At 62.5% G+C, this 15183-nt stretch overlaps 3 protein-coding genes across 5 annotated transcripts in view; all 3 read right to left on the bottom strand.

Annotated features, from left to right (window-relative positions):
- Positions 1 to 3243: 3243 nt before the first annotated feature.
- LOC148593664 (uroplakin-3b-like protein 1) lies at positions 3244 to 4746 on the bottom strand. The gene is made up of 5 exons (XM_088529950.1): positions 4353 to 4746; positions 4049 to 4277; positions 3873 to 3949; positions 3426 to 3555; positions 3244 to 3352 (listed from the first exon to the last, which is right to left on the bottom strand). Exons 1-5 carry the CDS (start codon positions 4744 to 4746, stop codon positions 3244 to 3246), a joined length of 939 nt encoding a protein of 312 aa, XP_088386076.1.
- Positions 4747 to 5397: 651 nt separating this feature from the next.
- UPK3B (uroplakin 3B) lies at positions 5398 to 6767 on the bottom strand. The gene is made up of 7 exons (XM_088529949.1): positions 6716 to 6767; positions 6490 to 6639; positions 6203 to 6422; positions 6047 to 6123; positions 5860 to 5980; positions 5660 to 5754; positions 5398 to 5576 (listed from the first exon to the last, which is right to left on the bottom strand). Exons 1-7 carry the CDS (start codon positions 6765 to 6767, stop codon positions 5398 to 5400), a joined length of 894 nt encoding a protein of 297 aa, XP_088386075.1.
- A 2933-nt stretch (positions 6768 to 9700) lies between these two features.
- Positions 9701 to 15183, bottom strand: part of DTX2 (deltex E3 ubiquitin ligase 2) — a 36918-nt gene continuing 31435 nt past the window's right edge. For all 3 annotated transcript variants that reach the window (XM_088530079.1, XM_088530081.1, XM_088530080.1), the window contains 5 exons: positions 12611 to 12681; positions 11660 to 11818; positions 11421 to 11582; positions 10825 to 10914; positions 9701 to 10102 (listed from right to left, as the gene is read on the bottom strand). In XM_088530079.1, the coding sequence (XP_088386205.1) occupies positions 9878 to 10102; positions 10825 to 10914; positions 11421 to 11582; positions 11660 to 11818; positions 12611 to 12681 (707 nt within the window). In that variant the 3' untranslated portion in view covers positions 9701 to 9877. The remainder of the gene's footprint in view (positions 10103 to 10824; positions 10915 to 11420; positions 11583 to 11659; positions 11819 to 12610; positions 12682 to 15183) is intronic.

The raw sequence follows: 15183 nt of genomic DNA, 5'->3' as shown, positions 1-15183 counted from the left end.
GAACCCGCGACCCGCCGGCGCCGCCGCCCCGCGCGCAGCGCCCATGTGCGGCCGGCGCCGCGGGCCGCCAATCCGCGCGCGGGGGCGGGCCGGGGGGCGGGACCGACGCGCCGGCGGCGGCGGTGATTGGGCGAGGTGGGATGGGGCGGGGTGAATCCGAAGTCACTCCGGAGCTAGGGGCGGGGCCTCGGTGGGATAGGGGCTCCCGTGGGGCGGGACCCCCAAGTGCCGAGGGACCCCCACGCTGCTGGGGGGGTCCTGCATTGACCGGTGGGACCCCTGGGTGCCTATAGGGCCCCCACGCTGCTCATGGGCACGAGGGGCAGCCCCTGGCGTCGGGGGTCTCACAGGTCACCCCACGCTGCTGTGGGGCGCAGGGCCACGGGGACACCCCGGACACCCTTATTGCCATGGGTCACGCGGGGCCAGAGACACCTCACACCGCTGTGGGCAGTGCTCCCATGGTCCTGTTCCCACAGGAAGCCCATCCCGTTCCCGCAGGGATCCCATCCCGTTCCCGCAGGGATCCCATCCCATTCCCGCAGGAATCCTGTCCCATCCCCACGGAAATCCCAGCCGAGGGAGGACCCAGAGGTGGCAGCAGCCCTGGGGATGCGGGAGCTGCCTCCTCCCATCCCAGTCCCCAGCGGGTACCATGGTCGGGTGCCGAGAGAGCGCAGCAGGGGGCAGTGTATTAAAACAAACAAACAAACAAAAAAAAAAAACCCAAGACATCAAAAACCACCAAAAAGGGCCCTCCCGCGCGCTGAGCGGCCGCGGCGGGAGCAGTCCCTGTGCCCATGTTTCCCTGTGCCCGTGTTTATGGACGTGACGCCCTGGGCCATCTGCTCCCAGCCCAGAGCAGCCGCCCATGCACCCGGGGGGCAGCACGGGGCCCTGCTCCCGCTTCCCCGCAGCGGGATCCCCCCGGATCGCAGCCGGGATCCCCACGTCCAGCAAACCCTCCTGGAAAACCCCATCCGGAGCAGAGCGCTGGAAGCCGCCCCGGCCGCTCCTGCTGCCGCGCGGCCCCGGGGACCTTGGCATTTGCGAGGGGTCGCGCTGCCCCGGCGGCGGCTCCGGGAGCTTTGCCGGGGATTCGCCCGCATCCGGCCCCGCTGTCCGTGAGCATCCGCGTGACGGATCAGGCTGCTCTAAGCCGCTTTCTCGGCGGTTTGGGGGTGTTTGCAGGCAGTGGGAGCCCTGATGTCCGGAGGGGGAACAGCCTCCTGCTGCAGCCAGGATTATCCTGGGGTTATTTCTCCGTTAATTCCCTCCTCTCCGCAGCACCAGCAGGGCAGAGGCATCACAGAAACATCCCCCCGGCACCTCCCGCTGCTCCCACAGCCCCTGTCGGGCTCGTTGCCAGATTCCCTCCTTTTTTGGCTCCGCGTCTCCGAGGGCGATTCCTGGCATTGGGCCCTGCTGGGACAACCTCCCGGGGCCAGGATGGAAACTCTGGGGGATTAAACCCCCCATTCCCAGCTGCTGAATGCAGCATCAGCCAGTGTTTCTGTGGCGCATCCTCATTTTGGGATGAAAAGCAGGATAAAAACCCACCCCAAGGAGTGGTAATGATGCCCCAGCAGGGGATAAGGGTGCTATGAATATGGATAAGACATGAATATGGATGTGGGGTAAATATAGTGGGATGCACAGAGCTGCCTCCATTGCCCCTGTGCCCTTCACAAACAGCCTACGGAAAAATAAATATTGTGTTTGCATGTCTATATATATATATATACACACACAAACACGTATATATGTATATACATGTATGCAAGCATATATACATATACACAAAAGCCTTGCAGGCATCCAACCCACCCCAGGGACCCAAAACACTGGTGGGAAGCAGGTACGGGAACCAGGGACCCAGAAACACCCACGGGAACTGGGCACGGAACCGCCCTGGGGAACGCGGTGCCCAAAACCACGCGTGGGCACCAGGCACCCGAACCCGGCGACGGGAACGGGGCACCCGTGGGAACCGGGCGCTCCGGCTGCACCGCGGCACCGGGACGGGCCGGTCTCCTCTTGCCGCCCCGTGGATGGGCAGGGAGCGTCGCGTCGCTGGTGTCTGCGCACAGGGATGGCAGCATCCCCATGGGACGGGCCCAGAGAGGAGGGATCACAAAGGCAGAAAACAGGCCAGGAATCCTGCCGTTTCCCACCCATTGCTAAATGACACCTGGGGGCGAGAGCTATAAAAGCAGCTTTTCACCAAACTCTTTGGTCCCCACACGTGGGGGACCCCACTCCCCATGTAGGGACATGTGGGGATGCATGGGGACATGTGGGGAAGTGTGGGCATCCGTGGGGATGCGTGGGGAAGTGTGGGGGTATGTGGGGACTTGTTGGGACACGTGGGGATGTGTGAAGACATGTGCAGTCGTGTGGGGATGTGGTAGGACATGTGTGGAAGTGTGGGGATGTGTGGAGATGTGTGGGGACACGTGAGGATGTGTGAAAATATGTTGCAATGCGTGGGGACGTGAGGGGATGTGTGGGGATGCCATGGAGACACGTGGGAACATGTGCAGATGTGTGGGGATGCGTAGGGATGTGTGGGGACCTGTGGGGATCTGTGGGGACATGTTGGGACACGTAGGAATGCGTGGGGATCTGTGAGGATGTGTGGGGATGCGTGGGGACGCATGGGAATGTGTGGGGGACATGTGGGTGTGCGTGAGGACACGTGGGTATGTGTGAGGACACATGGGGCCGTGAGGGGCCGTGTGGGGATGCGTGGAGACCCGTGGGGATGTGGTGGGATGCGCGTGGGACCGTGTTGGGACGTGTGGGGATTTGTGGGGATGTGTGGGGACCTGTGGGGATGCATGGGGACACATGGGGATATGTGGGGATGTATGGGGATCTGTGAAGATACAGGGGGATACGTGGTGATCCGTGGGGACACGTGGGAACACGTGGGGATGTGTGGGGACGCATGGGGCATTTTTCCTGTCAGGCAGCAGCTTTTTATTGCACTTCTGGTGCGCGAGGCCTCGTGGTGGGGGAGCTACGTGGGGGCTCTGCCGGTGCCTCCGTGCGCAGGGGCCACGTGGGAGCAAGACGTGGGGATGCAGAGATGCCCTTCCCGCCGCCGGCTTCGCCCCTCTGCTCCTGCCCGGGGCGATGCAGCCCCCGGTGCCCTGTGTCCCCTCCGGTCCCCTCAGGAGCCGCAGCGCTGCAGCGGGAGGCAGCGCGGGCCGGGGGACGCGGCGGCAGCGGCAGCGGCGCTCAGAGGCGGGCGGCCGGCTGGTCGTAGACGTGGTGCGTGTTGTAGCGCCGCACCGACACGGCGTCCGCCTTGCTGCTGAAGATGCTGCTGCTGCCCCACGAGTCGGAGCTGGGAAGAGGAGGGCAGATAAGGGGAAGGGCCAGCCGGGCAATGGGGACGCGGCGCCGGGGATGGCACTCACCACCAAGTGACCAGCAGGGCCACCAGGCAGGCCAGCAGGACCGCGAAGAGGATGGAGAGGATGGAGGTGAGGACGATCATGCCGGTGCTGCGCCCGCTCCCCGTCACGGAGAGGTTGTCGGCTGGCTGGGCTGCAAGGAGAGACCGGAGGGCAGGAAGGGAGCCGGGTGGGAGAAGGACTCCGGCCCGGGGATCATTCGGCCTGCGCCTGCAACCGCCCTGTGCAATTCCCATATGTGACCAGCCTGTGCAATCCCCCCATGCAACTATCCTGTGCAATCACACATGCAATTGCCCTGTGCAATCCCCCTGTGTGACCACCCCGTGTGGCCACCCCGTGCAATTGCACGTGCAATCACCCCGTGTGGTCACTGCAGCCACCAGGCTGTGAAGCGGCGCCAGTGCTTAGTGAGGAGCAGCCAAGAGTGTCCCAGGCCACCTGCGGTACCTGTGAGCAGGGTGATGGGCTCAGACCACTGCGTCTCGGCCTGGGGTCCGGAGCTGTTCCAGGCTACAAACTTCACCCTGGGGAGCAGCAGGGGCTGAGCCGCGGTGGGGGCAGCCCCGGGTGCCATCGGGCACCGTGGACACCTGCAGCTCCGGGTGCCCCGGCGCCAGCCTCACCGGTAGGGCCCGGGCTGCGGCAGGGGCCCGTTGCAGCTGGGCCTGTTCGGGTCGCGGCTGCAGGCGGTTTCGCTGCCCACGCGCAGCACCGTGATGTCCCCGGAGGGCGCGGGGCAGGGGTAGTTGTTGAGGCTGGTGCCCAGCGTGGCGTACGCCGTGTTGTTGGGGAACGTCTGGAAGGCCAGCGGCGGCGTCTCCGGCTCCGTGCCGGGGTCAAACCGCTCCGCGGCTGCGGGACGGCGGGTGAGGAGGGGTCCCGGCGGCACCGCGCGCCCCGCGGCGCTCGCCCCCGTGCGCCACCTACCCGCGTCCAGGGCCACCACCAGCCAGATCATCGGGGCAGCGCCCTGGGCCTCCGCGAAGACGCAGCGGGGCTGCTCCAGGACGAAGGTGGACGTGGTCACCCGGCCCGCCAGCGCGAGCGGCGTGAGCCGCGGCGTGTAGCCCACATTGGCTGGGGCGAGAAAGGGGTCGCTGAGTCCCGGCCCCGCCGGGGTGGCCGTGACTCCCCCGGATCGGCTCCAAGGGGCCCCGGCGGCCACTGGGCTCCCACCAGCACCAGGAACACCAAGATCCATGAAAATGAGAGGTGCCTCTGTGACCTCCCACTGCACCAGCTGTGGAGCAGAACCCCCTGCGACCACCACGCTGGGCTCCGTACCAGCAAACCCAGGCACGGGAGCCGTCCGGACCAGCATATCACCCGAGCAGGGCTGTCACCAGACGACCCAAGCCCTCTGGTAGCCCCCAGGCTGTGCGTTGGGTCCGTGTGTCCATGCAGGAGGCACCCGGACCTGGGATCGCTCCCGGGGTCCATGCACATCCCAACCTGGAGAGCTCCATGTATCCAGGGACGCCCGGCTCTGTGGGGGATGCCCAGTGCACCAGCACCTGCGCACCCCGGGATGGTGCAAACCCGCGCAAGGTCACCCACCGCGTCCCCGTCACCCACCGCGTCCCCGTCTCCCCGCCCGCGCCCAACTCACTGAGGCCGTCGCTTGGCGCCGTCGCCAGCAGCAGCAGCAGCAGCGGGAGCAGCGGGAGCATCGCGCCGAGGCCGGGGCCGTGTGCGGGCAGCGCGGCCGGGGGCCGTGTTCCCCGTTCCCGTCCCCGCGGGAGCCGCCCGCGCGGCGGCCGCCCACATTCCTGCCCGCCCCGCGGCCCCGCCGCAAACAGGTCCAGCCCGTTTCCCCCAGCAGCGCCGGCTGCGCCTGAGCGCGCCCGGGGCGGCGCCGAGACCTGCCCAGCTCGCGGCACGGGCGGCCCGTGCCCCCCGGCGGGGACGCAGCCTCCCCGGGGCGATGCCCGCCGGGGGCCATGGCGCTGCCATCCCCAACCACCCGCATCCATCAGCCCTTCCCGGGGATCCCGCTGACAGCCCGTGCCGGCTGCTCCGGCCTGCGGGGCTCCCCCGGGAGCGCTGGCAGCTCCGAGCAGAGCGGGGCCCTTGGGGACACAGGGGCGAGCGAGGGCGGCAGCAGAGGCAGGGGGAAGGTGCTGAAGCAGAGTTTACTGTGCGGGACGTGCCCTGTGCCCGGGGTCAGCGCAGGACGCGGGGGATGCGGCGCGGAGCGGCGGCCGCCCCCGGGCCCAGGGGGCTGCTCCCCGCGCCGGGGGGCCGCAGCGCCGCCGGGGGGATGTGGTGGCTCCGGTAGGATCTGTGCGCGAAGGAGCCGGCGAGGAGCTGCGGGCGGCACAGCTGGGCGCTGGGGGACACAACAGCAGGGTCACACGTTGCCCCAGGGCCATATCCTAATGAAAAGGCCCCCTTTTTTGTATTTTTTAGCACAGTTGCCCTTTTCTCCACGTACCGCACGGCGCCAAAGAGCCCCACGGCCAGCGCGGCGCCCAGGCCGGCGAGGATGGCGGCGATGACGAGCGGGGCGGCGCGGCGGCGCACGGGGCCCGGGTCCAGCGTGTGGGGGCTGCGGGCTGCAACGCGGCCGTGTGAGGCGGGGACGCGGAGCGGAGCCCGCGCGGGCGCCGCCGTCATCCTACCCTGCCGCAGGCCGATGGGCTCCGACCACCGCGTCTCGGCCACGGGGCCGCGCGGCCCCAGCGCCAGGAACTTCACCCTGTGGGGAAGGGCCGTGCGGTGACGCCCGAGGGGACGGGGACGGACGGAGCGGGCCGGCGGCGCGGGGAGGGTCCCACCTGTAGGGCCCCGGGGAGGGCAGCGGCCCGTTGCAGGAGGCCGGGCCGCGCTCGGCGCCGCACGTTGTGTCGCTGCCCACGCGCAGGACGCCGGCGCTCCGCACGGGACACGCGTAGGCGCCCGCCGGGGTCTCCAGCGTCATGTAGGCCCGCGCGGCCCGGAGCCGCCCATAGGGAGGGATGTCGGCCGCCGACGCCGGGTTCCTGAAGGCGCCCGTGGCTGCGGAGGAAGAGGCCGGTGCTGAGGAAGGCGGCGCGGGAAGCCCCCTCCGCAGGCCGACACTCACCGTTGGCAAAGGCGACGGCCAGCCAGACGCCGTCGGTGGCATCGACGTGCCCGTCGAACACGCAGAAGGGCTTGTCCAGGGCGAAGGTGGTGGCCGTCACCCTGCCCGCCAGCGGCTGCGGGGGCGCGCGGGGCTCGTAGGGCAGCAGGGCTGCGGAGCGGGGCCGTGAGGGGCTGCGCCGTGGGGCAGCGGGGCCCCCCGCGCCCCGGCACCCCCTCATGTTCACCCAGGCCCGCGGCGCAGCCCGTCCCGGCCAGCGCCAGCAGCAGCAGCTCCATGGCAGCGCCGCGGAGCAGGAGGTGCCGCTCGCTCCGCCGGCCCCGTCCCTCTGCCCCGGGCCTGGCGAGCGGCCCCGAGAGCCCCCACGAGCCCGGCCCTCCCAGCGCCGCATTCCTCCGCCGCCCACCCCGGGGCAAACGCAGCCGGCGGAGCGAGCGGCCGCCCTCCGGCCCCGCATTCCCCTGTCCCGCCAGCCCGGCGCCCGCAAGCCACTTGGTGGCACCGGGAGGTCACTGGCAAGTTCGGCAGTGAGACACGGAGCCCGGGTGCTGGGCAAGCGGCGAAGGCCGAGCACGGGCCCTGCTACGAGGCGCCGCTGTGAGTGCCCGGGTGGTGGCAGCGCAGGGAGGGTGACACCGTGCGTCACCCCCTGCTTCAACTGCCACCACCAGCTACTTGGCCGCGGGGCCAACATAGCCGCGGGGTCAGGGCTCGGCTAAGAATAACCCGGCTTGCCCCAAGCAAGTCCTTGGCACTGCAGGAAACGTGCTCCGTGGGCACGCCGGCATCTCGGACCCCACCAGGACCCCTGGTTGCGCAGGAGAGCAGCCCTGGTGGGGACGGACCCGCCGAGACCACAGGCTCTTTCCACGAGCGGTTTCGAGCCCGTTCCTCCGGCGGGCATTGGCCGCTCGCACTGCTTGGAGGCAGCCTGTCTTCTTCCTGCCATCGTCACCCCAGCAGCGACCTCCCACCAAAGGGAGACGCAGGTTGCTGCACCCAGTAGCCACCCGTCTCCCTGCCAAGTCACTGGGGCAGAACTGGTGGCTGCTCCTGGCGACTGGGTAAGGAAGGAGGCCGGCGACCACCCCAGGGACCAAAGGAGCCGGGAGCTGCTGCTGCTCCCTTGGGCAAGCAGTGGCCAGGGAGGGCTGAGGACCACGGGGGCCGTCGGGGACGAGCGGGGCTGCAGACCCGTCCGGCAGCATTATAAGCACCCGCACGGCTCTCCCTCGCCTCCGGCTCTGACCGGCACCGCAGCATTGCGCTCGTGCCATGGCCCTGCACCGGGTCCCCTGCAGCCCTGGGGCGAAGGGAGGTGACCCAGGCTGCTCCTCCCTGAGCACCGGCAGCCCCACGGTGGGTGCGGAGCTGCCGGGGGGTCACCCTGACTCATCCATCCCGAGCTCCCGGCCCCGGGAGGCTCCCCGTGATTCACGCACCGACAAGCGCCTGGCGCTGGGCTCGGGAGGGGAGTCTCTCTTAGCACGAGGCCGCGTGAACCCTGCCCAATTTGCTCTTCAATCCCGTGTTCTGTTTGCTAGGGAAACGTGATCTGGGTACCGAAAGCCGAGGCTGAAGCCAGAAAGCGCTCCCTTGCGCAAGCAGGGTGGAGAGGAGCAGACGCAGGCATGTGCAAACACACCTGCTGCTCCCGGGAGCTCCCGGCTCTGCAGCATTTCCGGACCTGGCTGCGTGTTTGAGCGGTTTCTCTCTCTAGCCTGCCCCGCGGTGAGGTTGGTACTGGGCAAGCAGAGAGGTAACAGCAGGAGGAGGCAGCAAGCATAGGGCCAGCACCGGGGAAAACTCCTCCTGCTTGCAGTAGCCCTGAAAACAAAAATCTTTTTTTCTTTTTTTATTTCACTGGTGCTAGAAAGCAGAATTTGCCCCTCGCTTCGGTGGCACAGGGCACTAGCCCTGCATGGACTCCTGGCTGGCAGCTACCCCGACCCGAGGCTGCATCTCGAAGCCGCTGAAGTGGCAGAAGGCACCGGGGATGCGGTTGCGCCAAGGGAGCTGCGAGCGGAGCGAAAGGAAGCGGAGCTCCGGAGACCTGCAGCTGGAGGGGACACGGGGCTGGACAGGGGTCTTACAGTACCCAAGGACAACGGGAGCAGAGCAATCCCCCTTCCTCGGGGGACGCTGCTTGGATGCTGGGCAGGAAGGAGCTCCTTCCCGGCGCGGCCGCGCTCGCTGCAGCACGGCCGGGGCAGCGGAGGGCCCTGCCACCGCCTGGTGGCACCAGCACCCGCTGCGCCACGCGGGCGGCCGAAACCCTCCTGCTCCCAGCGCGGCGCTGGAGGCAAACACGGAATAGCTGGATGTAAAGCGCTAAGGAACAGCCCCCAAGCTGCCAGGCTGCTGCTGCACTTAAAAGATGGAGGAAACAAGCTGTGTTTTAGGAGCCGGCCTCGCCGCAAGCAGTTCGGGGTGATGGGAGCAGTGACAGGAACAGCAGGAGCAGAGGTTGTGACGGCCCTGGGGTAGCACCAGGCCCTGGCTCCTCTCACGGGGCGTCGCAGCAGCAACCCCCAACCTCCAGCTGAGAGGGATCAGAGCAAGCGCTGGGCAGGGGGCCCTGCCCCAAGGGCTGCGCCAGGCCGAGACGGGCAACCATGGCGAGGAGACAGGGCAACCGTGGCTTTGCCTTGTGAGCCACTGCCCAGCCCCAGCAGAGCCCCGAGGGAAGCGGATGGAAACACCCACAGCCTCCGATGCGGGAGCCCAGGGACAGGGGCTGCTCCCAAAGAAGAAGCTCCTGTTCCTCGAGCAGAGCTGAGCTTTCCCTCCTTTCTCCTGGCTGGCCGGAGTGTCCCCAGCTCCGCCGAGCAGGCTGCTCCCTCCAAGAGGGACACAGCAGGGGAGACACCCTAAGCCATCAGGTGGGTTGAGGGCAAAGCAGAGACTCTCCATGACAATGCAGTGTTTATTACGACCAAGCAGAGATATAAGGAACAGCTATAGGGCAGGAGGGAGGAGGCTTCACCGTAAGAACCAGCTCGGAGACCGAACTGCAACACGCTGCAGAAAGGAGGCCTTCATTTTCCTTTCGAGTGGGAGCAAGACCTTCCCTTCTCCCCTCCTGTGTCCCCAGGTACCACCAGGGTGAGGGTCCTGCCTTCATAAGGGGGATCTGTCACCTCGCAGCAACGCTCCTAGCCCGTCCTGGCTGTGGCCAGGAGCCCTACCTGGGTACACGAGCCCACGTTCTACAAAAGTAGCCTTCCCTCCAAAAAAAGAGACTGTACAGAGCTCCCGCGTTAGTGTTATTGCTCAGCGTGACAGGCGCTCACACGCAGGAACTTAAGGCAACAGGAATAAGTGCACTGGATGGGCCTCCAAAGCAGGGGGCCCGGGGGACGTGCACGGCCCGGCGGCCCCACGCGGCTCACTGTCCCAGGCAGTCCTCGGTGACGCCCTGCGCGGCCAGCTCTGCCAGCACATTGTCCAGGTAGTTGGGGTCGGGGTAGCCGTGGCCACTCAGGTTCGTGTCCATCTCCGTCTTGTGGTGGATCTCGTTCCACACTACTGTGTTGCTCTCACCTGTGGTGCTGGAGGTGCCCACTGTGAAAATCAGGCGTCTCCTCCAGGCCACCTTGAGGAGCTCCAGGACCTAGAGATAGAGGAAGGAAAATCAAAGCTGGTCTCCAGCAGCGAGATTTGACTCATGGGCAGATGAGCAGTCCCTTCTTGTCATGCTGTCGGAAGAAACAGCTCCCTGGCCCTTTTCAAGGGAAGCATCCAGGTGAGATATGGATGTGGTTGCTGCCAGAAGCTTAATAACTACACCCTTGCAGTTGCAGCAAGAAACTAAAGATATCAGCATTAGAAGGAACTCCTTCATCTCCTGTTTTTCTGTGTGGTGCCTCTGATGGGAAGAACAATTAATTTCCCCCACAAGCCAGTCTTGCAGGACTGGAAAAATACTGGCACAGGTTGAGACAAACACATTCACCCACAGGAAATGGTGATGGGAACAGGGAACAGACAGTTTTTTTTTTGTTTGTTTGTTTTTTTTCCCTCAAGTTCAGTGGTTCTAAGAGAAACTCCTGTAACAGCACAGCTCAAAACAAGCCAGGAGTGTTTGCTCAAACAAATGAGGCAAGCTTTTGTTTAGCAAAGGGATGAAGGAGAATTGTGAAGAAAAAGAACAAAACTTTCAGAGCCAGAAAGGTCATAAAGACACCTAAGTAACAACAACACGGACAACTGGCAAGAATAGCTCATTAGCATCATAGGAGCAACTCATAAAAACAGCCCTATTGTTCAAAGCCACCACTGTTGAGCCAAGAGGGCCACATGGAGCAGTCCTGTCCCCGGGGTTACAGGACTTACCTTCCTGCCTTTCTCGTTGTCTGGCAGGTAGCAATAGCGAGGAAAGCCTCTTGCTGTGTAAGGCATCCCAGGGTTGGGGTGCTCAGGGCCCTGCAATAGATAAAGGACAGAGTGTGTATGGACACTTCCACCTTTTCGGGGGTTGCACAATCCTTCAGGAATAAGGGTTAGAATTAGCAGCAGGATTTAGGAGAGGACCATCTCAGGCCAGCTCTTCCATCCAGAAGGAGCACTGTATTGCTGATTATGAGTAGGAGGTATTGGACTGGTTCCTATGGGACACACTAAGATCATAGGTCCTTCATGCTGCAATAAACTGAGCTCTTTAGAGACTTTTCTACATGGTCTAAGGCCATCAGACCTTCAGGTCACTGCACCCACCCACAGCTTAGATGTGGGTTGTAAAATAAGACGCCAGAACCTCTCCCATCCTGTGAGCACTGGTGGGGTCTTCTCCCTGGTTCTCACAGGCAATTTTTACTGTAGGTGAAAGGCTGGTGAGAAGCAGCGGCCAAGTTCCCGGTACTGCTCCGGAGGGTCACACAGCTTCCCCCTTTCTGACAGCAGCCACTCCTGCAGGCAGCCCTTGTGCTCACCTGAATGCCTCTGCTGATGTGATACACAATCTGGATTGTCCCGCAGTCCTTGTGCCCAGGAAGGGACTGGGGAAAAGTGGAAACCTCCATCTTCCCTTTGGGCTGAGTACCGGTTTTCTCTCCATAGATGGTTTTACAAGAGGGGCACTGCAAACTCCCATCCTGTGCGGAGAGAGAAGCAGGCGTCAGCCCTCAGGAGTCGCCTGGCCCCGAGGCCACGGAGACGGGCTGGCCCGTACCTTGTTTCCGTTGGAGTACATGGCCAGCACGCAGAGCATGTGGAAGCAGTGCTGGCAGTTCGTCAGGCGACCGACCATCTCCGGCTTGATGGCGCTGCACTCGCACGCGTCACCGTAACCTGACGGGGAGGCCAGCTTCTCCATGCAGATCATACAGTCCTAGAGGCCAAGACAGCAGGGATAAAATCACCACACACCGAGGGCACCAAGATGATCATACTGACTGACTCACCAGGACAGCAATCAGGGAGACATTTTAGGAGGATTTGCCTTCAACATTAATCCTCCCCTCTGAGGTTTAAGAGCAGAGAGAGGTTTCCTCACCTGGCTGGTACCACCCCACTCCACTGCCTCCTGGGCAGCACAGGACAAGAGCAGCCAGTTAGAAGGAACAAGCAGGGAGCTGAGCATGTTTATGTCCTGCTCCTCTACAAAGCAGCTACTCCAGCTTTGAGCTAGTCACCTTCTTAAGCAGTTCAATCAGCTGGATTCAGCTCGCTCCAGTTGCAAGAAGGAAGGTGATGGTTCAAGTGAGATTTACCCAGGCCGATATCATACTCACTTGAAAGATCCACTGAGCCTAGAACCAGGTCAGCCTCTGCTTCGTTAGTGCACGCTCCCACTCTTGCACTCCTAAAGTGAGGGCCTTGGGTACCCATCCACGGGCACCCATGTGGGCATCTCTCCAAATCTGGAGAGCACAGCGTGCACATCAGAGCATCTGGATGAGGCCCCATCCTCAGTTACCACGTGTGGGTTTCAGTCAACAGTGAGGTCTTTCCACCTAGCATCAAGGAGGCCATTACAAGCAGCGGGATCTACTACACAGGATGGCCATGGAAGGACAGTCTTCAGGGACCAACTTGGTTTTCACAGCACACCCATAAACAGCTCTGGCCAAGCCAGACTTGCTTTATTACAGCCTTGCTCTGTTCCTCCTGCCCCTCTTACCTCATCAGCAGGAACACCCTTCAGCTCTTCCAAGTACCTCCTCACCACTGCTTCTGGCTCCGTTGGTGTTGCTGCAGAAGGGGAGAGACGAGAAAGAGAGACAGAAGGAAATGAGACACACCACGAAATACTGCGAGGGTGACGCTAAAGAGAAGCGGAGAAGAGCAAGTAACTGGCCAGGATGCCGAGGAGAAAGGTCAGGTTTAGAGGGAGAGAAAAGGTCTCTGCTGAAGCAGCTGCTCCAGCGGCTCCATACAAGCCTTGCAAACACTTTGCTGCCAGTGATGACGAGCACTAACACTGCGAGGGACACAGGCCAGAGCGCGCAGCAGCCCGAGCTCTCTGGGGAGAGAACCCACAGACCAGAAACCAGCTGTGATCAAACTGAACCCAAGGACGTTAAAATCTTAGTGGAAGAGATGATTACAACTTCTGTGCTGTTGAAGGGAAGAAGGCATTCCCGCAGTGCACGGGACATGGGACCCTTGTACACCGGGGCAAACCCTGCTGTTGGCATCTGACAAACAGAAACCCAGCAATACACTAAGCTTCAGGCTTTGCTTTTAGTACTGTAGAATTAGTCTTGCATCTTTACCAAGAACCAGCAGCTTTTCTTGGGAGCTTTTCACATACTCAAACTCAGCAAGATGCAGCACAAGGAACAGAAAACAACCCAGCTTTGTAACAGTGTCCTGTCTGCAGAACAGCTAACACAACCTCACGTTCCATAAATTTAATCCCTGCTCCCCTCCCACCCAAGCACAGACCCCAGTGCAGCCCACCAGGCCTGATGTCCCACGCCAGAACTGCCCTGCTCCAAGGCAGGTGCCTGCTGAGATGGACACGAGATGGAGTTTCTGCAGGCAACAGCGGATCTCACTGATGCCCTGTCCCCTCTAGAGCAATGAGCCAGCATAAGGACCAAGCAGCAAACACACAATAACCTGAGCCTGCTCCTGGTGAGGACGTCACATGTAGCCTTGACTCCCAGCAGCTTCTACTGCAAGCAGAGCTGCTCAGCAAGACGTGGCCTGCAGGGACCCACGGCTGGTCCTGCACCCTACAGACAGTCACCAAGCACCCTGACCCCCCTGAGGGCACCCAGCCCTGCGTGAGACAAGACGAGCTCCTTACCCGTCGCCAGGCCCATCACAGAGGCTGCCAGGCTCCTCCACCAGCCTACAAGAGGGAACATTTGCACAAGCAGCATTAAGACTCCACTTGGCAGGAGGCAAAGGAGAAACCTGCCACTTGGCTAGGGGGATTCCTTGCTTGCTCTTCCTGCTCTGCCCCAAACCTACTTCTGGGAGAGAGGAAGGACAAAAGCCGTGTCGTGACAGACAGTTCAGCTAAGGTGCAGCTCTTCCTTGTCCGATCTCTTCTATCCCAGCTGCTGGAGCTGCCCTGGGAGCAAGGGAAGTGCTACCAAAGGCTGGACAGCTCAGGAGCATCAATGCCCAACACGCCAGGGCCTCAGGAGGACATCCCCATAAAGAGCTTTGCTCTTGAAGACATTTCTAAGCACTGTAGGACATGAACTACCTGTGCTTTAATAAAGAAAGGTGCTTCTAGCAGCTGTGATCCCAGGCAGGAGAGGACCTGGGCTCCTCATGCAGCATCACTACATGAAGGGTTGGGTATTGGGCCTGGGGCACTTGCACCCCACACGTCTTCAGCTCTCCCAGTCCCCTTCGATGCTTTCGGGAAAGACGGAGGGTACAGAAAAGTTGTCTCTGCAGCCGAGTAAGCCGGTCTGTGGGAAGAGGCAGCCATACCAGAGCCAGCACTACTTCCTCAAGCTCTTCATCACCCAAAAAAGCACTTGCTCTCATCAGGAGGAAAGGGTAGGTGCCATTTTTTGGCTAGTGCTTTTCACAGTAGAGGCAAACGTGGTGCAGCAGAAGGGGAGAACAGTTCACACGTCATGGGTGACGCTGTCATTAAAAGGGCCAAGTCCTCTCCTCAGCGCAGGAGGAGCCAGGCTGGACATTTCAGGCATAGCTGGCCTCTGAGGATCATCCCCCGGCCCTCCACACACCCTTAGCCTGGAAGGAGTCAACAGGACAAAGTAAGCATTAATAATAATCCAAACACAGGAACCTAGAAGCAGGTGTTTTCCACCTCACGGCCTGCCAAAATCTCTTGGGAATGCACTTGAGCTGCCGCAAGAAGGGTGGGGAAAATGAGCCAAGGTGCTGGGAAAAGCCCGGCCTTCCAGCTTTCAGGCTGAGTTCAGCAGAGCAAGGAGCTGCCTCAAGCCCTAATAATCACCATCCTCACATGGAAAACCTCTTCCTTGACTTGTCTGTTCCACAGGAGAGAAAGGGATCCAGGAATCTCCCCGTTGGGACCTTGCTCGCAGGCAACGTGGGAAGAAGGGGCAGCCAGGAATGAGTCCTCCTGCTCCCAAGTGTTTTTTTTTCCAGGTGCCTCTCTCTGAAATGATCTTCCTTTTCACCTCTTCTGGCTACTGGCTGGAAAAGGCAATGCCAGAAAGACGCATGGGATCAAGGGGCTGAAGATGAGGAAAGCCAGCAGACAGTGCACACAGACACCAGCCCACTACTCGGCTG

The sequence above is a fragment of the Tinamus guttatus genome, unplaced genomic scaffold, assembly GCF_059628265.1.
Source record: "Tinamus guttatus ecotype Peru unplaced genomic scaffold, ASM5962826v1 Tinamus_guttatus_pri_ptg000356l, whole genome shotgun sequence".
Classification (NCBI taxonomy): domain Eukaryota; kingdom Metazoa; phylum Chordata; class Aves; order Tinamiformes; family Tinamidae; genus Tinamus; species Tinamus guttatus.
Note: the sequence above shows the minus strand (reverse complement) of the source record. Positions and strands in the feature narration are given on the sequence as shown.